Source organism: Rhinichthys klamathensis, unplaced genomic scaffold, assembly GCF_029890125.1.
Source record: "Rhinichthys klamathensis goyatoka isolate OS25496 unplaced genomic scaffold, OSU_Roscu_1.1 h1tg000781l_1, whole genome shotgun sequence".
Classification (NCBI taxonomy): Eukaryota; Metazoa; Chordata; class Actinopteri; order Cypriniformes; family Leuciscidae; genus Rhinichthys; species Rhinichthys klamathensis.
Window position 1 is genome coordinate 1 of NW_026607178.1, and position 15,944 is coordinate 15,944.

Consider the following 15,944-nt stretch of genomic DNA (forward strand, 5'->3'; position numbering starts at 1 on the left):
GAGATGTATGTCTATCCTCACAGCCTCACTTTCATTCCAGTTCAAAGATGGCGCTGCTGTGTATAAGGTATATTGATTTCCATCAAGAGAAGAGGGTAACGTCAACTGTAACTGTTAAGCTTCGTCCAATCACAGTTTCTTGTGGTTACTCAGTTGAGAGCTGAGGCTCAGTAGGGGATTCGGCCTACTGGTGTCCCCTGCGCCCTGGAATCAGTTATTTTGACTAAACAACGCCATCTATCGGAAGAACAGTGCATGTGTTCGATTCGTTTCTATGGTAACCTTTGAATTCAACAAGGTGAAAAAAAAAAAAACTGTCCCGGACTGATCATTTGCTAGCTCTTCTACAAAATAGTATCGTTTTTCCAAGTATTTGTTACTAAAAATAGTATCTGCGAAACGTCCGTTTTGTTCCAAACAGTTTTCGTTGGCTATTAGTCGTATTAACTTTTCTTTTAGTTGTTACAGTAGTTTTGAAACATTTTAAGTATGGCAATTCCTGGCTATGATAATAAAGGAGCTCTGCAGCAGGTAAATCAGTTTTGGTCGATGTTAGATGACATGTCTCAGAATGATCCGGAGGCCTACAGGACCTTCATTGAACGCCAGTTACGGGAGGGAGCGGAAATTCACTCCCCGCCGGAGCCGCACGCCTGCATCCGCACTTCTGTACTGGTAAACCATCATTAACCTTTAATGAAACTCTGCTTTGACTTATTTTATAGATCTTATTAAACAAATAGACCACTGCAGTTATATGAGAGCAGTTTAGATGCCTTATCATTTGACTTGATGGTGTACACATGACATGACATTACCATGTTTTTTGACGTTACTGACGATAAAGAAGTGGTATTTCAATTTCATCAAACGTTAAGAATGTGATAATCATTTATGGCATTTGCATCTGATACCTTTATTGAACCATGGTGCCACAGTACAAGTTAAAAATGGATGGCATGTAACTTTACAAATAATTATTAAATCATAAATTATGAAGTGAAATGAGAAAGATTTTATGTCTTATCACTTTTCAGGGATCAAAGGAGGATGTATTGTACATTAACATTTGCGGTTGGAAACGCGTACCAGCGGCCACTTCTTACAGTGATCCTGTTCCTGTGTGTGGAGGACGAATGGAGAAAGTAACAGAGGAGAAAGGTACAAAAGCTCCATCTCATCATTGCTGCTTTCAAAAGATTTTCTTTTACCAAAAGATTCACTTTAAGGTGGCATTTGTTCCGTTATGCATTGGTTCGCAGTCTTGTATTCCAAGTAACTCGCCTGTTAACCTACTTTATTTTGTCCTTGATTAACTTCCTATCTCCTTAACCCTTTGATGCACAACATGGGTCTAAATAGACCCGACTGAGTTTTAATTTTCTATATCTTTGCAAGAAATTAATTTCATCATTCAGTATTCCAGGTATTCCTCAATTAACTTGTTTTTGATCATCACAAATCCTTATTTTTATTTTTACTTTCTTACTTTTTGAATAAAAATAGTTTTTGTATCACAACCCTTCTAATGCGCAACATGGGTCTAAAAAGACCCGTATTCATTTCCTATGTTATTTCAGTGATGGCTGAGTGTTTTCTTTGCTGAATCTTTAAAATATATGTATTTTATCATTTGTTATTCCATGTATTCATTAAATATCTTGTTTTGGATTTCCACAAATCATTATGTTTATGTTTCCTTTCTTACTTTATAAACAAACACAGTTTTTGTATTTCTACATCAATTTTACATACATGGGTCTAAAATGACCCGTATTCATTTCCTATGTTATTTCAGTCATGGCTGAGTGTTTTCTTTGCTGAATCTTTAAAATATATGTATTTTATCATTTGTTATTCCATGTATTCATTAAATATCTTGTTTTTGATTTCCACAAATCATTATGTTTATGTTTCCTTTCTTACTTTATAAACAAACACAGTTTTTGTATTTCTACATCAATTTTACATACATGGGTCTAAAATGACCCGTATTCATTTCCTATGTTATTTCAGTCATGGCTGAGTGTTTCTTTGCTGAATTTTTAAAATATATGCATTTTATCATTTGTTATTCCAGATATTCATTAAATATTGATATTTACGTTTTCTTTCTTACTTTATATACAAACAGAGTTTTTGTATTTCTACACACATTTTACATACATGGGTCAAAAATGACCCATATAGAAACCTTTGATATTTGCACATATTTGCAAGTAGGAACATATTTACTGCATAAATACTATTACTATGGCATTATTACATAATACTATTCACCTGCCACACATTTCACAATTCAACACTGCTGCTTTTGTATATTTGATGCAAGTCTTATTTTATTTTAACCACAGAAAATATTTGATATTTTGTAAAAGATAACTGGACATAATATTTGAATATTAGGCTATGGTTACTTGACCACGAAATCCTAGTGAGAAATTACTTGTGAGAAAGAGAAACATATCCAATACTATTAGCTAGCTAGCTGTCGACATATTCTATTCTAGCTAGCTAATGTTAGCTACACTAAAAAAAGATGGGTTTTTAAAGGCGAACTCAGCAACTCTAGCTATTTCTTCGCTGATTTTCACTTTTGTTGTCGCATGTTTTCTCAACGAGCTCCCCCTACAGCTGTGGGATGTATATTTCACAACAATGTTGTAAAAAAACTCACTTGCGGCCCCTCCTCCCCCTTTCTACCGCTGCTCATGAGCATTTGTTATTATCGGAGCCGGCCAACTTTATCGTGTGGAGCTATACCGAGGTGGGTAATACATCATACACATTGAGGGCGGCGTGTGTGTTTATGTCGAATTGCCATAAAGCATTTTGTGTTTCTCGCTCGTTCTCGCTTCTCACAAGACTTCCTGTTTCCAACTTACTGGGACGTTAGTCTCCATGTTGCAAGGTTGGTTTTCCGCCTAGGAACGTTGGGGGGAGCAGGGAAAGTCACCATTTTCACCAGAACAATTATTAAACCATCCAAATGATTTCTAAACGGTTTCATTAAGTTGAAATAGTTGCCAAATGCCCCTTTAAAGCTTATTTACATGTAATAGGCCTAAAAGTTCTATTAAGAACCGTATAGTCTTGAATAAGCCATTATGCTGAAATGGTTCGATGTGTTAAGAGTTTAGGGTCCTTTTTTCCCCGCCTTTTGATTTTAAAATCTGTAACTGTCAAAGCCACCTGAAATAACATAGGAAATGAATACAGTCATTTTAGACCCGTGTATGTAAAATTGATGTAGAAATAAAAACTGTGTTTGTTTATAAAGTAAGAAAGAAAAAATAAACATAATGATTTGTGGAAATCAAAAACAAGATATTTAATCAATACCTGGAATAACAAATGATAAAATACATATATTTTAAAGATTCAGCAAAGAAACACTAAGCCATGATTGAAATAACATAGGAAATGAATACGGGTCATTTTAGACCCATGTATGTAAAATTGATGTAGAAATACAAAAACTGTGTTTGTTTATAAAGTAAGAAAGGAAACATAAACATAATGATTTGTGGAAATCAAAAACAAGATATTTAATCAATACCTGGAATAACAAATGATAAAATGCATATATTTTAAAGATTCAGCAAAGAAACATTCAGCCATGACTGAAATAACATAGGAAATGAATACGGGTCTTTTTAGACCCATGTTGCGCATTAGAAGGGGTATCCATAGCTTGCGCATCAAAGGGTTAAACTTGATTCTTAAACACCTTTTTATCTTGAGAAATTCTGATTTCCTTTGTTTTTTGGAGAGCGATACAGTGTTGTTGATGTGGCCTTCAACCCTGCGGTTCTGGAAACGACAGAGAAAGAGAAACATGAGAAAGAGCAGCTCCATCTGCTTGCTGTGAACTTCATCCAACAACAGCACATTCTGAGTCTGTCCCAACACTACAAACTCACCAAAGACAAAATCAAAGGCAGCATTCAGGATATGAAGCAGCGTCTCATGTCACCACATACATCAGAATCTTCTGCCAATAAGCCACAATCTGAACCAGGTAAAATATGCTTTAGAAATGTAAAGACAGTTTGAGCTTCATCTTACAGGTTTTAAGAGCTACAGAGGTTAACTAACTAATTGTAAAGAACCTAATTATGAACCTGCTGGAATGCAAATGATGTGATTTTGCAATATTAAAGAGTTAATTCACTCTAAAAATTCTGTCATTGATTACTCACCCTCATGTCATTCCAAACCCTCTTTGTAACACAAATGAAGATCTTTTTAATGAAATCTGAGAGCTTTCTGTCCCTCCATTGACAGCATCTACCACTTTCAGGCCCCAGAAAGGTAGTAAAGACATCATAAAAGTAATCCATGTGACCCAAGTGGTTTAACCCTATAATTTTATGAAGCGATGCGAGTGCTTTGTTTATGCAGAAAAACGTAATTTACCAGTTTATTTACAAAAATATTAGTTCATACAACAGCATCTGCTCTTGCTTCATAACAACAAATATGCGTAACAATAACCATTCACAAAAGGTGCTCTCGTGAACGTGCGTTGGAGTTTAATATTTTATAAATAAAGTGGCAAATTATGTGTTTTGTGCAAACAAGGCACTTGTGTTACTTCATAAAATTGAGGTTAAACAACTTGGGTCTCATGGATTACTTTTATGATGTCTTACGAAGATGAACTAGAGTCTTAAGGGTTTGAAATGACACGAGGGTGAGTCATTATTACCAGAATTGTAATTTTTAAGTGAATTAACCCTTTAAGTGATTCTTCTGCTTTTTTATAGCCCCATCACTCCTGCAGCAGATCTCCTCACTGCGAATGGCTGAGAGTAATGAGGATTCATCCATCCAACTGAGCATGGAGCGGGAGAAAAAAGCAGCCCGATCAGGTCTCATTGAGGTGATCTCCAGCACAGAATCAGACCAATCTCAGCCACAACAACCCCGGCATCATCTCACAGTCTGTCCTGACAGCAGCGGCTCAACTAGGAGCCTGAAGCTGAGTGTTGAGCTTCCTGGAGTGAGATCTGTGTCACAGTGCCAGCTCAGCATCTCTCAGGTCAGTGTTCCCGTAGGCAAGCTGTGTGGGGGGAAGTTTTAATTTCCAAACAAATGCCTTTTATTTAATCTTATATAGTGTTTCATTATCATTTTTCTGTTATTCTGTTGGGAGTGGGACTAAATCAAATTTTCCATAGTTCTGATTTAACCTTATATTGTACATATTTTGAAAGGTTTTTATTCATGATGTGGACTCAATAAAGGGTTTGGTTTTTATTCTTTAGGATGATATTCTCCTGGAAGTTGAGGACATTTATTATCTCCATCTTCCATTTCCTGAGTTGGTCAAAGAGGAGACATGCATTGCAACGTTTAGTAAGAAGGAACAGACTCTAGATGTTTTAGTGACTGTGTTATGAGAACACTTCACTCTTATTAATCAAGAAACCGAGGATATAAACACCTTCCGAATCATTTTCTGAGAAATATATTGTTGTATTATTATTTGTTGTCCCAAAGATAATTAGACTTGCATTCAAATTCAAGGTTACATAATTTTAATACATGATGATTAATTTTAAGCCCATCTCAAGAGGCATATTCTATTCACAGACAGAACCATCTATTCTTAAATTTATAAGAACCTTAAAAGACTATAATTATTTTGTTATTAGTTAACTAATTAATGTTTGATGTTAAAAATCTGTCCTATTTTCTTTAAATAAATAAATAAAACACTAAAATGAGTGGTTTTATAAGTATTTTTTTAAAGTGAATTTAGGCATCACAACATTAGAAAGTACAGTATGAAAAATGGAAGCTCATTTTGAGATTTGCTGAAGATTACATTTAACTGTTATTAAAATATTCAACTTTAAGTGAATGTTTCATGACTGCAAATGTAATTGAAATGTATAATGGCAGATAACCAATATGACATTGATATATTGTGCATCGCCACGATTTTAGACGATTGCATACACAAATAAGCCTTCACCAGTGCACAGAATGTCTTTAATAAAAGGGTGGACAAGTGTCAACTGCATTTGCATTTACAACACAAACACAATGAACAGACATGCAAACTTGATAGGAAAAGTACAATCATTTTCAAAGGGAATACTTCAATATGTTCAAATGTTACAAATTTTTACAAACAAAGTGGTCCCTGCTTTTACCACCCTTTATTTTTGAAGGATAGTCAAGAAAGGTTGACATACATTAAGTGAAAAATATATTACAGAGAATGTGTGCATATGTTGATATGATATGTTCTCTTGAAATGGCTTTTTTTCTGGCAGGACAATACATGCACACAATGTGTGATGTCCTTGTCACAGTTTGGCAACTAACGCGACATGTTTATTATTTGTCACTGCACAAGACAAAAACTCTTAAGTAAATGATCTTTTTTTCTTGCTCACTTATCACAATGGCATTGTTGAAACGCTAGTTTTTTGGAAAACAAAATGTACCATAACTTTAATACACTTTTAATCAGTATTGTAAACTGTTTTTTAATAATATTAAAATGTCATTTTTCTTTCAATCTTCAAAATGCATATACTCTATTTTACAAACACTTTCCTGATGTAATGACCTAGTGAACAGGTTCGGTGAGATTCACAGTTAGCACAGGACAAAGGGTTCAGAGTTGCTGGGATGAGGTATATGTGGGGTAAAACATTCATTCTGAACGGATCGTAACCCTCATGCCTCATCTCCCCTCTCCACGATCCTCTTCCACCCATGCAACGATTTTCCCTTCCCAGCCAGGTATAACAGCATCGTCCTGAAACACCTGAAAGACGGCATTCAGTGTTATTTCTCAAATACTCACAGCACATTTAGAGAAAGACACTGAGCATTCACTAATTCACAACATGGGGTGTGATTTTCACCTCTTCCTTCACCGTTCCAAACTCTGGATCCAGCGATTTGAAGTGATATCGGAAACAGCCATGTCTATCCACAGCTGCCTTGAAGTCCTGTAGCGTGACCTCCCCCAGCCTACCAATAAATAGTTTATATTTAGATCACGAGACTTCTATATGATGATGCTATGATGTCATTCTTGTAGTCACCTCTTAGGGATGTTGACTAGGAAGGGCGTGAGAGAGCGATCCGTGTAGTAGAGTACTTTGGTTGAGGCAGCCGCACTAAGAACAGGGCTACTGTGAGAATGAGCAATCTCTGGAAAAAAGAAAACATATTTTTTTCTAGTTACGCTTTTGCTCTAAAACATTTCAATTGTTAGATATTGATCTTGTGTAGGTTAAAACGTGCATGTTAAATTTGTGAGCAAACCGTGCTTTTGAGTTGGTTCTTTTCAATGAATCGTTTCACAGATAGATCTAAATAAATAAGTTTGAATTTGAATGATTTTTAAGTCAAGTAATCACAAATGACTTGAAAGCTTATAAAAAATGCATTCATTGGTCTAAAAAGTGGCAACCCTGCATGAATTTCTAGCTGAATATCATTGAAGTGACCTACTTGAGCTCGATGGCCATGATTCTCGGTCCGTGTGATTGGCTTTTCGTCCAGGAGACCTGGTTGAACCCTGTGGTGGTACAACAAATCGTTTTAAAGTCGGCATGAAATGAAAATTCACTATTATCTACTTTTTTAAATGCCTGTTATAGATCTTACTGTGAACTATTCATTTGTGCATGTTTCATTTGTTATGTTTAGACCACATAATGTTAAATCAAAACATCATAACTGTTAGTGATGGGCACTTTCGAAACACATGGTTCGTGAAGCTTCAAAACCCTTGCAAATCTGAGCATGTCTCAAACTGCCAAAGTCACGGATTTCAGTTAGTTCACATAAAGTAAATGTTTCAAAATTTCAATGGTTCGCTGCTAGGCTGTGTACCCATGAACCCGTGTTTATACGGTTTACCTGATATTGAATCAACTTTATACATTTGTAGACATTTTTAATGACTCATTTGTATAGCTAATAAAAAGGAAGAGATGCAGTTAATAGTCTCTTATTGGCCTAATTAGCCAAGCTCTCCATGAAATAAACTAAATAAAATTATACAGACAGATGATTTGTTAATTTAATATACTTTCAAGAAAACTCAGCATTAAAATATCTTTTACAAACCAATTGCTGAGTTTTCGTTGCATTTACACCATTCTTACCAGCAGGCGTCACCAACGTCTGGAATTCGAGCACATTTTGCTATACAAATGATTCAAAATATTAAAAGGCTTTGTTTTTCTCACATAATTACTAACTAGACCTTCTGGAGAAAACGACAGACTTCTCTCTGGTGATGTATGGAGGACTTCTCCAATCATTTAGTCCACTTAAACTCCGCCCCTGCACCTAGGGGTGAATTCAGGTTGATTGGGACACTTTTCGCCATTGAGACGACTAGGGAAAAGTGTCCCAAATTAACATGAATTCACCCTACATCTCAAAATCAAACCCAAATCCCTGCCCTACTTCTCCCCACATTTCCTATTATCCAGATTGTTGGATACAGTTAATGGTTGACCTTGCCTTTCTCTCCTGCCGTTTCTTGGATTCTGTGGTGTGAAGGCGGTCCACCAGACTGGCCAGCCCCTGCTCCAGCGTGTCCAGCATATGATGCTGTGGGTCATGAACGCTGAAACTGTCCCTCAGGCTGTGCAGAGCATCTCGCACCAGATGTAGCTCGTCCCCCTGATGCACACATTCAGACAGAACCAAAGAACACAAAATACAGACATTTAGTAGAAATTGAGCGAATTCTTTTTTTAAGTGAAGAATGACATGACTCACCATTCTGTGCTGGAAAACAGTGGACGATGTGTTTATATTAAAGCTGTTTTTGTTTCTGTTATTTATATCTGCATTTTATGGGAATATCTATGTAATATTATACCAAGCTACCGGTAAATACATTTAGAAGTAAACGTCAGTCTGAGACTATTGGTGTGCTATGGCTCCCTCTAGTGTAATAAATGAGAGCTACAAAGAGTTTATACACAATATTATAATATAAATGTTAAAGGGATAGTTCACCCAAAAATGTACATTTTGTCAGCATCTACTCACCCTCAAGCTTTCTTATGTTGAACACAAAAGATATTTTGAAGAATGTCAGTAACCAGACACTTGACTGTATAGACCATTTAATATGGTCTATCTATAGCCATTGACTTCCATAGTAGGAAAAAAATACTATAGAAGTTAATGGCTACCTCAACTGTCTGGTTACCAACATTCTTCTAAATATCATCTTTTGTCTTCAACACAACTATCCCTTTAATAGGACATACAATTATTGCCGAAATGGGTCAAATTTGCCCTAGTTTTAGTTACCCTATGATAGCTTCCATTGATCCTGTGCAGGGCATCGTCCAGTTTTGCTTGCTGCTGCTGAAGAAGTCTGTCTTTCTGCCCAATTTCTTTCTACAAAGATAAGTGCATGTGACAAATGGGATTTTTATGGATTTACTATAGACACCCCCCCCCCCCCCCCCCCCCCCACTGAGAGAGAACCAACACAGACTTATTTAATGAATTAAAATACTAAAGATGATTAAATAACACTAGATAGGATTCAAGTATCTCAGCATCATTAGGATGCAATTTGCTTACTTTGTATTCACTCAGAAATCTGTTGCGTTCGTTCAACTTCCTTTCCAGTTCCACCTAAAGGACAAAAAGCAAAAGTTTGCAAATAACTTTATATATCTGATACAAAGGAGATTAAAATGCAATTATACATTTAAAACTTTTGTATTAGTGTTGTTGTCAGACTCACATTATGTCCCTCCAGTTCCTCTCTGGCCATGCTGGATCTGAGCAGCTCCTGTTTGAGCTGTAGCACTGAGTCCTCCTGCACAGACATTCTCTGCTGCAAGGCATCCTGGGTAAACAGATGGACACAGAAACAAACCCTAATAATACCAAATGGCAACAAATCTGCTGTACACTGCAAAAGCTAATGTTAAAATTAAAGAATTGAATAATTTTCATACTTCTGTTATTTATAATATTACAAATGAACACACAATTTATTATTATATATTGTATTTTATATCATAACTGTAAACACGTTCTACACTTAGCCTAATTGGTCTCACCTTAATAGCCTGCAGATTACGTGCCTCCTGCTTGTATCTTAAAAGTTCTCTCTGAAAAAAACACATTAAAACCCTCATTCAATGTACAAACTGTAGTATATTCAGCTTATATATACAGTTTACTGCACATCAGCCAGTATTTCTTTTCAGCAATTTAAGTTACCTTCAGATCTAAAGACTCTTCCATACTCTGGTCCAGACGACTGCGAATTAAAATCTCCAATGGCAGAATAAAAAGGATATGTCATTACCATAATAGACTGTATATGAGACATGCACAAAAGCATAGTTAAGTGTTACCAGCTGCTGCTCTGAGCTGGTACTTTCTCCAAAGCTCAGAGTAGATGTCTGCTCGTCCTCAGGTAGTGACCCATGCAGCAGTAAGGCCTGAATGAAGACATGTGACCATGAGGTTTCTAACGCACTGAGGTAATGTGAGTAAAACTAGTCCACTCACTCGCTGTGAACATATGCTATTGCACCAACAGTGTTCCTAACAGCAGTCATCACGTGATCAACCTCGGATGCTGTTTGATGATTAGACTAGCTAGCAGCTTCTCCCTTAAAGCTGTATTTCCTCTTTCAATCTTTATAACTCTTGCATTAGAGAATTAAAGATGCCTTCTAATGCTGATACCTGGCAAATAAAAGGAGGCTTTGAAATGCTGGATTGATGAGCTTGAAATGCTTCGTCATTGGTTCTGTTTAAGAGTGACATTAATCATGATGGATTAGGAAAGTCTGCCAATCTGTGCAAAGTAATAATCTTAATCCGACTGAATGAACTGCTTTACTTTTACAAGCACTAATTCTTAAAATACATGCTCTTTGCTTAAAATGTAGTAGTGGAGGTATTACACATGGGTGTTTCCAAAATGTTGACCCTGTGGACTCACTAGTTAACTGTCCGTTGTATAAAATACTCATTATGGGAGAATTCTGACATTTTTTTAAATATTTATACTTTCATATTTTTTATTTGTGAAATACATCATGATCCTTTCCACCACATCTCAAATGATATTGGTGGAAAATACATCATTACTCCAGTCTTCAGTCACATGATCCTTCGGAAATCATTCTAAATAAATACAATTATTAATTACTTTAAAATAGATCTGACTGATTACAAACTTTTGAAAGCTATTATTATCTTTTTGCATAATTTGACATAAAAAGCCTGATGTTGAAGAATCAACCATTTATAAATGTGTACGAATAATAACTCGCCTGAAGCCTTGACACCATTTTCCTGGTCTCCTGCATCTCCTTCTCCAGCTGTTCCTGTTGGGCACATAGCTGTTCCTCCCATGTGCTGCTTTCCTCTTTCCCAGCATGCTCTGGGCCAGGAGACGGCTCGGTGGCTGAGGATTTCACTACATCCTCTTCAAAGGAAACAAACAACAAAATATAAGAAAAGTATAGAAAAAAATCTGTTGTGTAGGACCAAGCAGGGGATACATCCTACCTAGGCTTTGTGGTTGCTCCGTATGATTCCCCACTAGCTCTCCCGAATCTTCAGATTTGGCAATAATATACTCCTCCTTAGGTGTGTGTGCTGGACTGGATGAACTGAGGCTGGAGAGATGTTGTAAAGAATCAGTGAGCAAGATAACCATGTATTCGTAATGGTATGGTCCTAATTTTCAGTCATATATAACCAGCTGGAGTAATTTGATGACAATGAAAGCCTTTTGTGTACATAAGGTATACTGTGTTCACTTTAATTACATGTAACTGAACAATCTAGGGAAATTCCTGTTACAATAGACATGTCATCTTTCTAACCCAGGTTTTCCGTTTCAAACCACACTAATACAAAGTTCCCGAGCATTCCTAAGTCACATGTCATTCATCTGTTTTCAGTAAAGATGAAATGAGAGACTCTATTTCAAACACCCCTAGCTGTTCCTCTGGCACGGGAATATGATATCGAAATTGAGATCTCTCTAACAAAGAAATAAAGACAGAGTGAAGTCTGTCGCACTGAATAAAAGACAAAGCAGCTCTCCCAGTTGATTAGCATCATCATTTTGATAAGGACTATTAGCCAGGATTACATCTTGATTAAGCTTCTGAGAATGATTACATAAAGCGTTGTGTACACAAGCATGAAATTACAGCAGAATGCTTCTCTGAGAGGTGTCATATTACTGAATGTTGATTATTTTTACAAAGAGGAACATACTGGTTTATACAGTAGTAAACCACTCCAGATACAAAACATAATCTGATTGGCTCATTTAAGACCATTTATATTCCACTGTACATTATTTACTCTAATGCATTATGAACAATGGGGTTGTTTTGTTTATTTGCAACAGACGCTTTTTAATGGACATGTTTCATAACCAATTTTATATCCATTTCCTTCCAAAAAGTGAATTATACGCCAGTAGGGAAGTGACAAGTTACTGCCTTTGTGAGAAAAATATTATATCATTCATTCAACTGATTCATTCAAAACACTGATTCATTAAGGAACAAAACTGCCGAATATCTTTATGAGCGTATCATTGAATCATTCACTCAGCCTCTTCATTGCATACCGATTTTTTCAGTATGGCCAGTATTGTGTGTTTTGCTATGAGACACGTAACATTGTTACTTCATTTGGAACTATTTTTATTGGCTGTGCAAAAATAGACAAATTAATTGGCAATATTGTATTTAAAATGTGAGGTATTTTAAATGAAAGTTATATTTATTGAACTGACATAAAAGCAATATCATGTGCTGTTAGTCTGATTCTCGACATTAGCGCTTGTGATTAGCAGTAGTGTTTAGGTCATGTGTACAGATGTGACGTAATGACGCAAAGACATGCTCGAATCTCCCGCAAAAAATCCACCAGTACCACTGGAATTAAAAACATTATTACAAGCTTACCGTTTTGAATCGAGCTACGGCAAGCAGATAGTGTTGAACACTGGCTGGTTATGTATTTTCTCAAATATGTATTTTGGATCATTTTTAACCCAAAAAAGCTACGGACTGCAGCTTTAAGGGTTGTTTTTGTGTTCCACTAAGTTATTTTTTAATAGTTTTTCTATGTAAACATGCACCAGACTGACGTGTTTAACTGTTGTGCCCACATCTTATGTCTCTTGGATTTCTCACACAACACGCTGTTAACTTCTAAAAACACGGCGCTCAACTTAAAAGAAGTTTCACTTTAAAAAAACTCTAGACCTTGCGTTTTTTCCCCATTCCTCTTTTTTCCAAAGCAAAAACGCATTCTGTATGAATAGCGTCTTAGCCATGCTGATATGAACAACATCACTCTTGCTTGTGTGATATTGCTTAAATAACTGCTGCTATACAAAAAATTCACACATTCCATATCTTTTCAAGGCTGGTCCAGACAGACCAAGTAGACTGTTGCATAACAGATTAATGAGTCTAATATAATGAAACATTTGTATGCGAGGACAAAGTTATTTGCTCCACTTGTATGACCTCTTTATGATGTATTGTGTATCAAAATCACATAACCGTCAACACATTTATGGACCAAATAGTGGATTCATTTATCTGAGCATTTACCAAGCACACAGATGGCACTGACAATATTGAAGCCTGTGATTCCCGGTTGCTAGGTGATTTCACAATAGCAGGCAACACCCACACATCAATCTCTTATATGTTCACAATTGAGACATACATTCAGAGTGAGAAAACAGTGGTGTGCCAGCCACTTTCACTCATTATTAAACCTCATCATATCATACAGCCACATACAATATCACAATATTGCAGTCCAACTTATAGACAATAAGCAGTATGGCTCTTATATCCTGGGATATCCAAAATGGAATGGAAGATGGAAACAGGAAGGACAAAATTGTAGAGGGAGCTGTAGAACTTCATTCATACCATTTCATTTGTTTGGCTCCCATGATGCTATTTGCCCTTCTAACCTCCCATTCTGATCCAGCCCATCCCGTGGGGTTCGAGGAAGTAGCAGTGTGTCATCAACATAGCAGACGGCACAGCGCCGGTCCAAAGGGTGTGCACATCAGAAACCGCACCACACAAATCCCAGTATCCACGTAGCTACCAGTCTAGTCTGTTGAAGATGATGATGGAGAACAGATCCCAGACCATGCAAATGTCCCGGTCCGTGCGTACCCTACCTACCTGCTTGTTTGGCAGGTCTTCCTTAGGACATCCTTAACACTCGTGCTGTAAACCCAGGCTAAATGACCTTTTGATTATTCCCATAGATTCAACATTGAAAATCCCAATCAGAGGCAGCATGTGTTTCTATGATAAGCATGAGGTAATCCTGTTTATCAGTTCTGAGCCATAACAGGGGAGAAAAAGGCTTTTGAATGGTCTGCCGTCCCCCTTCTTGAATGTCCACGTTGTCTTCTGCGACTTGTAAGACTCCTGTTTCTCATTCTCCCTGTTTTTGTGCCTCTCTCGAGGCAGTTCTGAGGGATTTTTCCTCTGCCTTTCTGTTTCTCTTCGCTCCTTGTCTTCCCCCTCCCTTGTTCCTTTTTTAGGAGTCAGACATGGTTCAGCCCGGCTCTGTTTACCCTCCCCTCCTCCATCTTCACCCCTCCCTTTCACACAGAGTGGTGGGCTCCAGGATGGAGGGGGGTGGGTGGTTATGGGATGAAAAAATGGGCGTTTCCAGTGAGCCATGCTGCTGGTTGTGTCTGTGTGAAGATGACACACTTTAACCAGCTCCGTTAAACTAAAAGCATGTATGATAAGTGCTTGATTTCACTGTGTGAATTACATCTTATATTGTCGTATTATGTCGAAATGAGAGAGTGAATGTGTGTGTGTGTGCATGTGAAAGTGAGAGAGAGGGAGAGCGAGAGAGAAAGAGCACGTTGAGTATGACCACGTCAGCTTAAAATCAGAGAAAAGCATACTGTTCCACAACTCTGTCTCCACTCTCCATTGATGAAATCATTGAAATCATGATGCCTGTTACATGTGTGTCCTGAGTTTCCCCCCGTCTCTGTGTATTTGGTTTAATCCTGTGTCACTTTTCCCACTCCTCGTTAGTTCTCAGTTCCTTCACCTGTCTACCTGTCATTATCAGTTCATTTGCCCCAGCTGTGTCTTGTTCTCATTATCCGTTCTAAGTGTATTTATACCCTGTGTTCTCCCTCACTCCTTGTCGGTTCACGTTTATGTAACGTTTGTATTTGGTGTGGTTAGTGTTTCCTGGATTCCTGGTTTGAGTTATATTAGTAAAGATTATTGAATTTGATCTGCTGACTGCTGCCTCTCCTTCAACCTGCGCCACACCCGTAACAGAAGAACCGACCCAAAATATGGATTTGGCAGCAGTAAAGATCATGCTGCTTTCCCAAGAGGATCTTTCCCTCGAGGCCCACACACAGAGGTATTTGGACTTGGTACCCTTTGTCCATTATGATGACACCAGCCTCTGTGTGTTCTTCCGGGCAGGTCTCAACGCCGAGACCACAGCACGCCTGCCCGGAGATGGGCCTCGGGGGAACTTCGAGGCCTTTGTTGAGTGGGTATTGGCGAGCTGTGGCTCTCCCTTCACCATCGGTCCAGGGGAAGAGGAGGAGCTTATTGACTGGGACACAGAGCTTCCGCCACTGATCCCAGCCAGCCCAGCCAAGCCCTCGCCGCTGGTTCCGTCCAGCCCAGCCAAGCCCTCGCCGCTGGTTCCGTCAAGCCCAGCCAAGCCCTCGCCGCTGGTTCCGTCCAGCCCAGCCAAGCCCTCGCCGCTGGTTCCGTCCAGCCCTGCCGAGCCTGAGCTTCCCCGCAGCCCTGCCGAGCCTGAGCTTCCCCGCACCCCTGCCGAGCCTGAGCTTCCCCGCACGCCTGCCGAGCCTGAGCTTCACCGCACGCCTGCCGAGCCTGAGCTTCCCCGCA

The 15,944-nt window shown here is 38.1% G+C and overlaps 2 protein-coding genes across 3 annotated transcripts; one reads left to right on the forward strand and one right to left on the reverse strand.

The window, feature by feature from the left end:
- The first annotated feature begins 315 nt into the window (after positions 1 to 315).
- On the forward strand, positions 316 to 5,681 carry pih1d2 (PIH1 domain containing 2). 2 transcript variants are annotated; one of them, XR_008805834.1, is made up of 6 exons: positions 316 to 675; positions 1,038 to 1,161; positions 3,773 to 4,021; positions 4,770 to 5,044; positions 5,271 to 5,532; positions 5,580 to 5,681. XR_008805834.1 is itself a non-coding variant. In XM_056243139.1 (5 exons), exons 1-5 carry the CDS (start codon positions 490 to 492, stop codon positions 5,403 to 5,405), a joined length of 969 nt encoding a protein of 322 aa, XP_056099114.1. In that variant the 5' UTR covers positions 316 to 489; the 3' UTR covers positions 5,406 to 5,572. The 2 variants fall into 2 exon arrangements, 1 of the variants encoding a protein (XP_056099114.1); XM_056243139.1 differs by lacking the exon at positions 5,580 to 5,681 and having other exon boundaries at positions 5,271 to 5,572.
- Positions 5,682 to 5,983: 302 nt separating this feature from the next.
- On the reverse strand, positions 5,984 to 14,256 carry dixdc1a (DIX domain containing 1a). Its single transcript, XM_056243155.1, has 14 exons — positions 13,953 to 14,256; positions 11,545 to 11,654; positions 11,307 to 11,461; positions 10,377 to 10,463; positions 10,240 to 10,293; positions 10,077 to 10,127; positions 9,755 to 9,859; positions 9,589 to 9,642; positions 9,267 to 9,399; positions 8,506 to 8,834; positions 7,483 to 7,549; positions 7,071 to 7,179; positions 6,888 to 6,996; positions 5,984 to 6,787 (listed from the first exon to the last, which is right to left on the reverse strand). The coding sequence occupies exons 1-14, from the start codon at positions 13,973 to 13,975 to the stop codon at positions 6,704 to 6,706; spliced, it is 1,470 nt and encodes a 489-aa protein (XP_056099130.1). The 5' UTR covers positions 13,976 to 14,256; the 3' UTR covers positions 5,984 to 6,703.
- Positions 14,257 to 15,944: the final 1,688 nt, after the last annotated feature.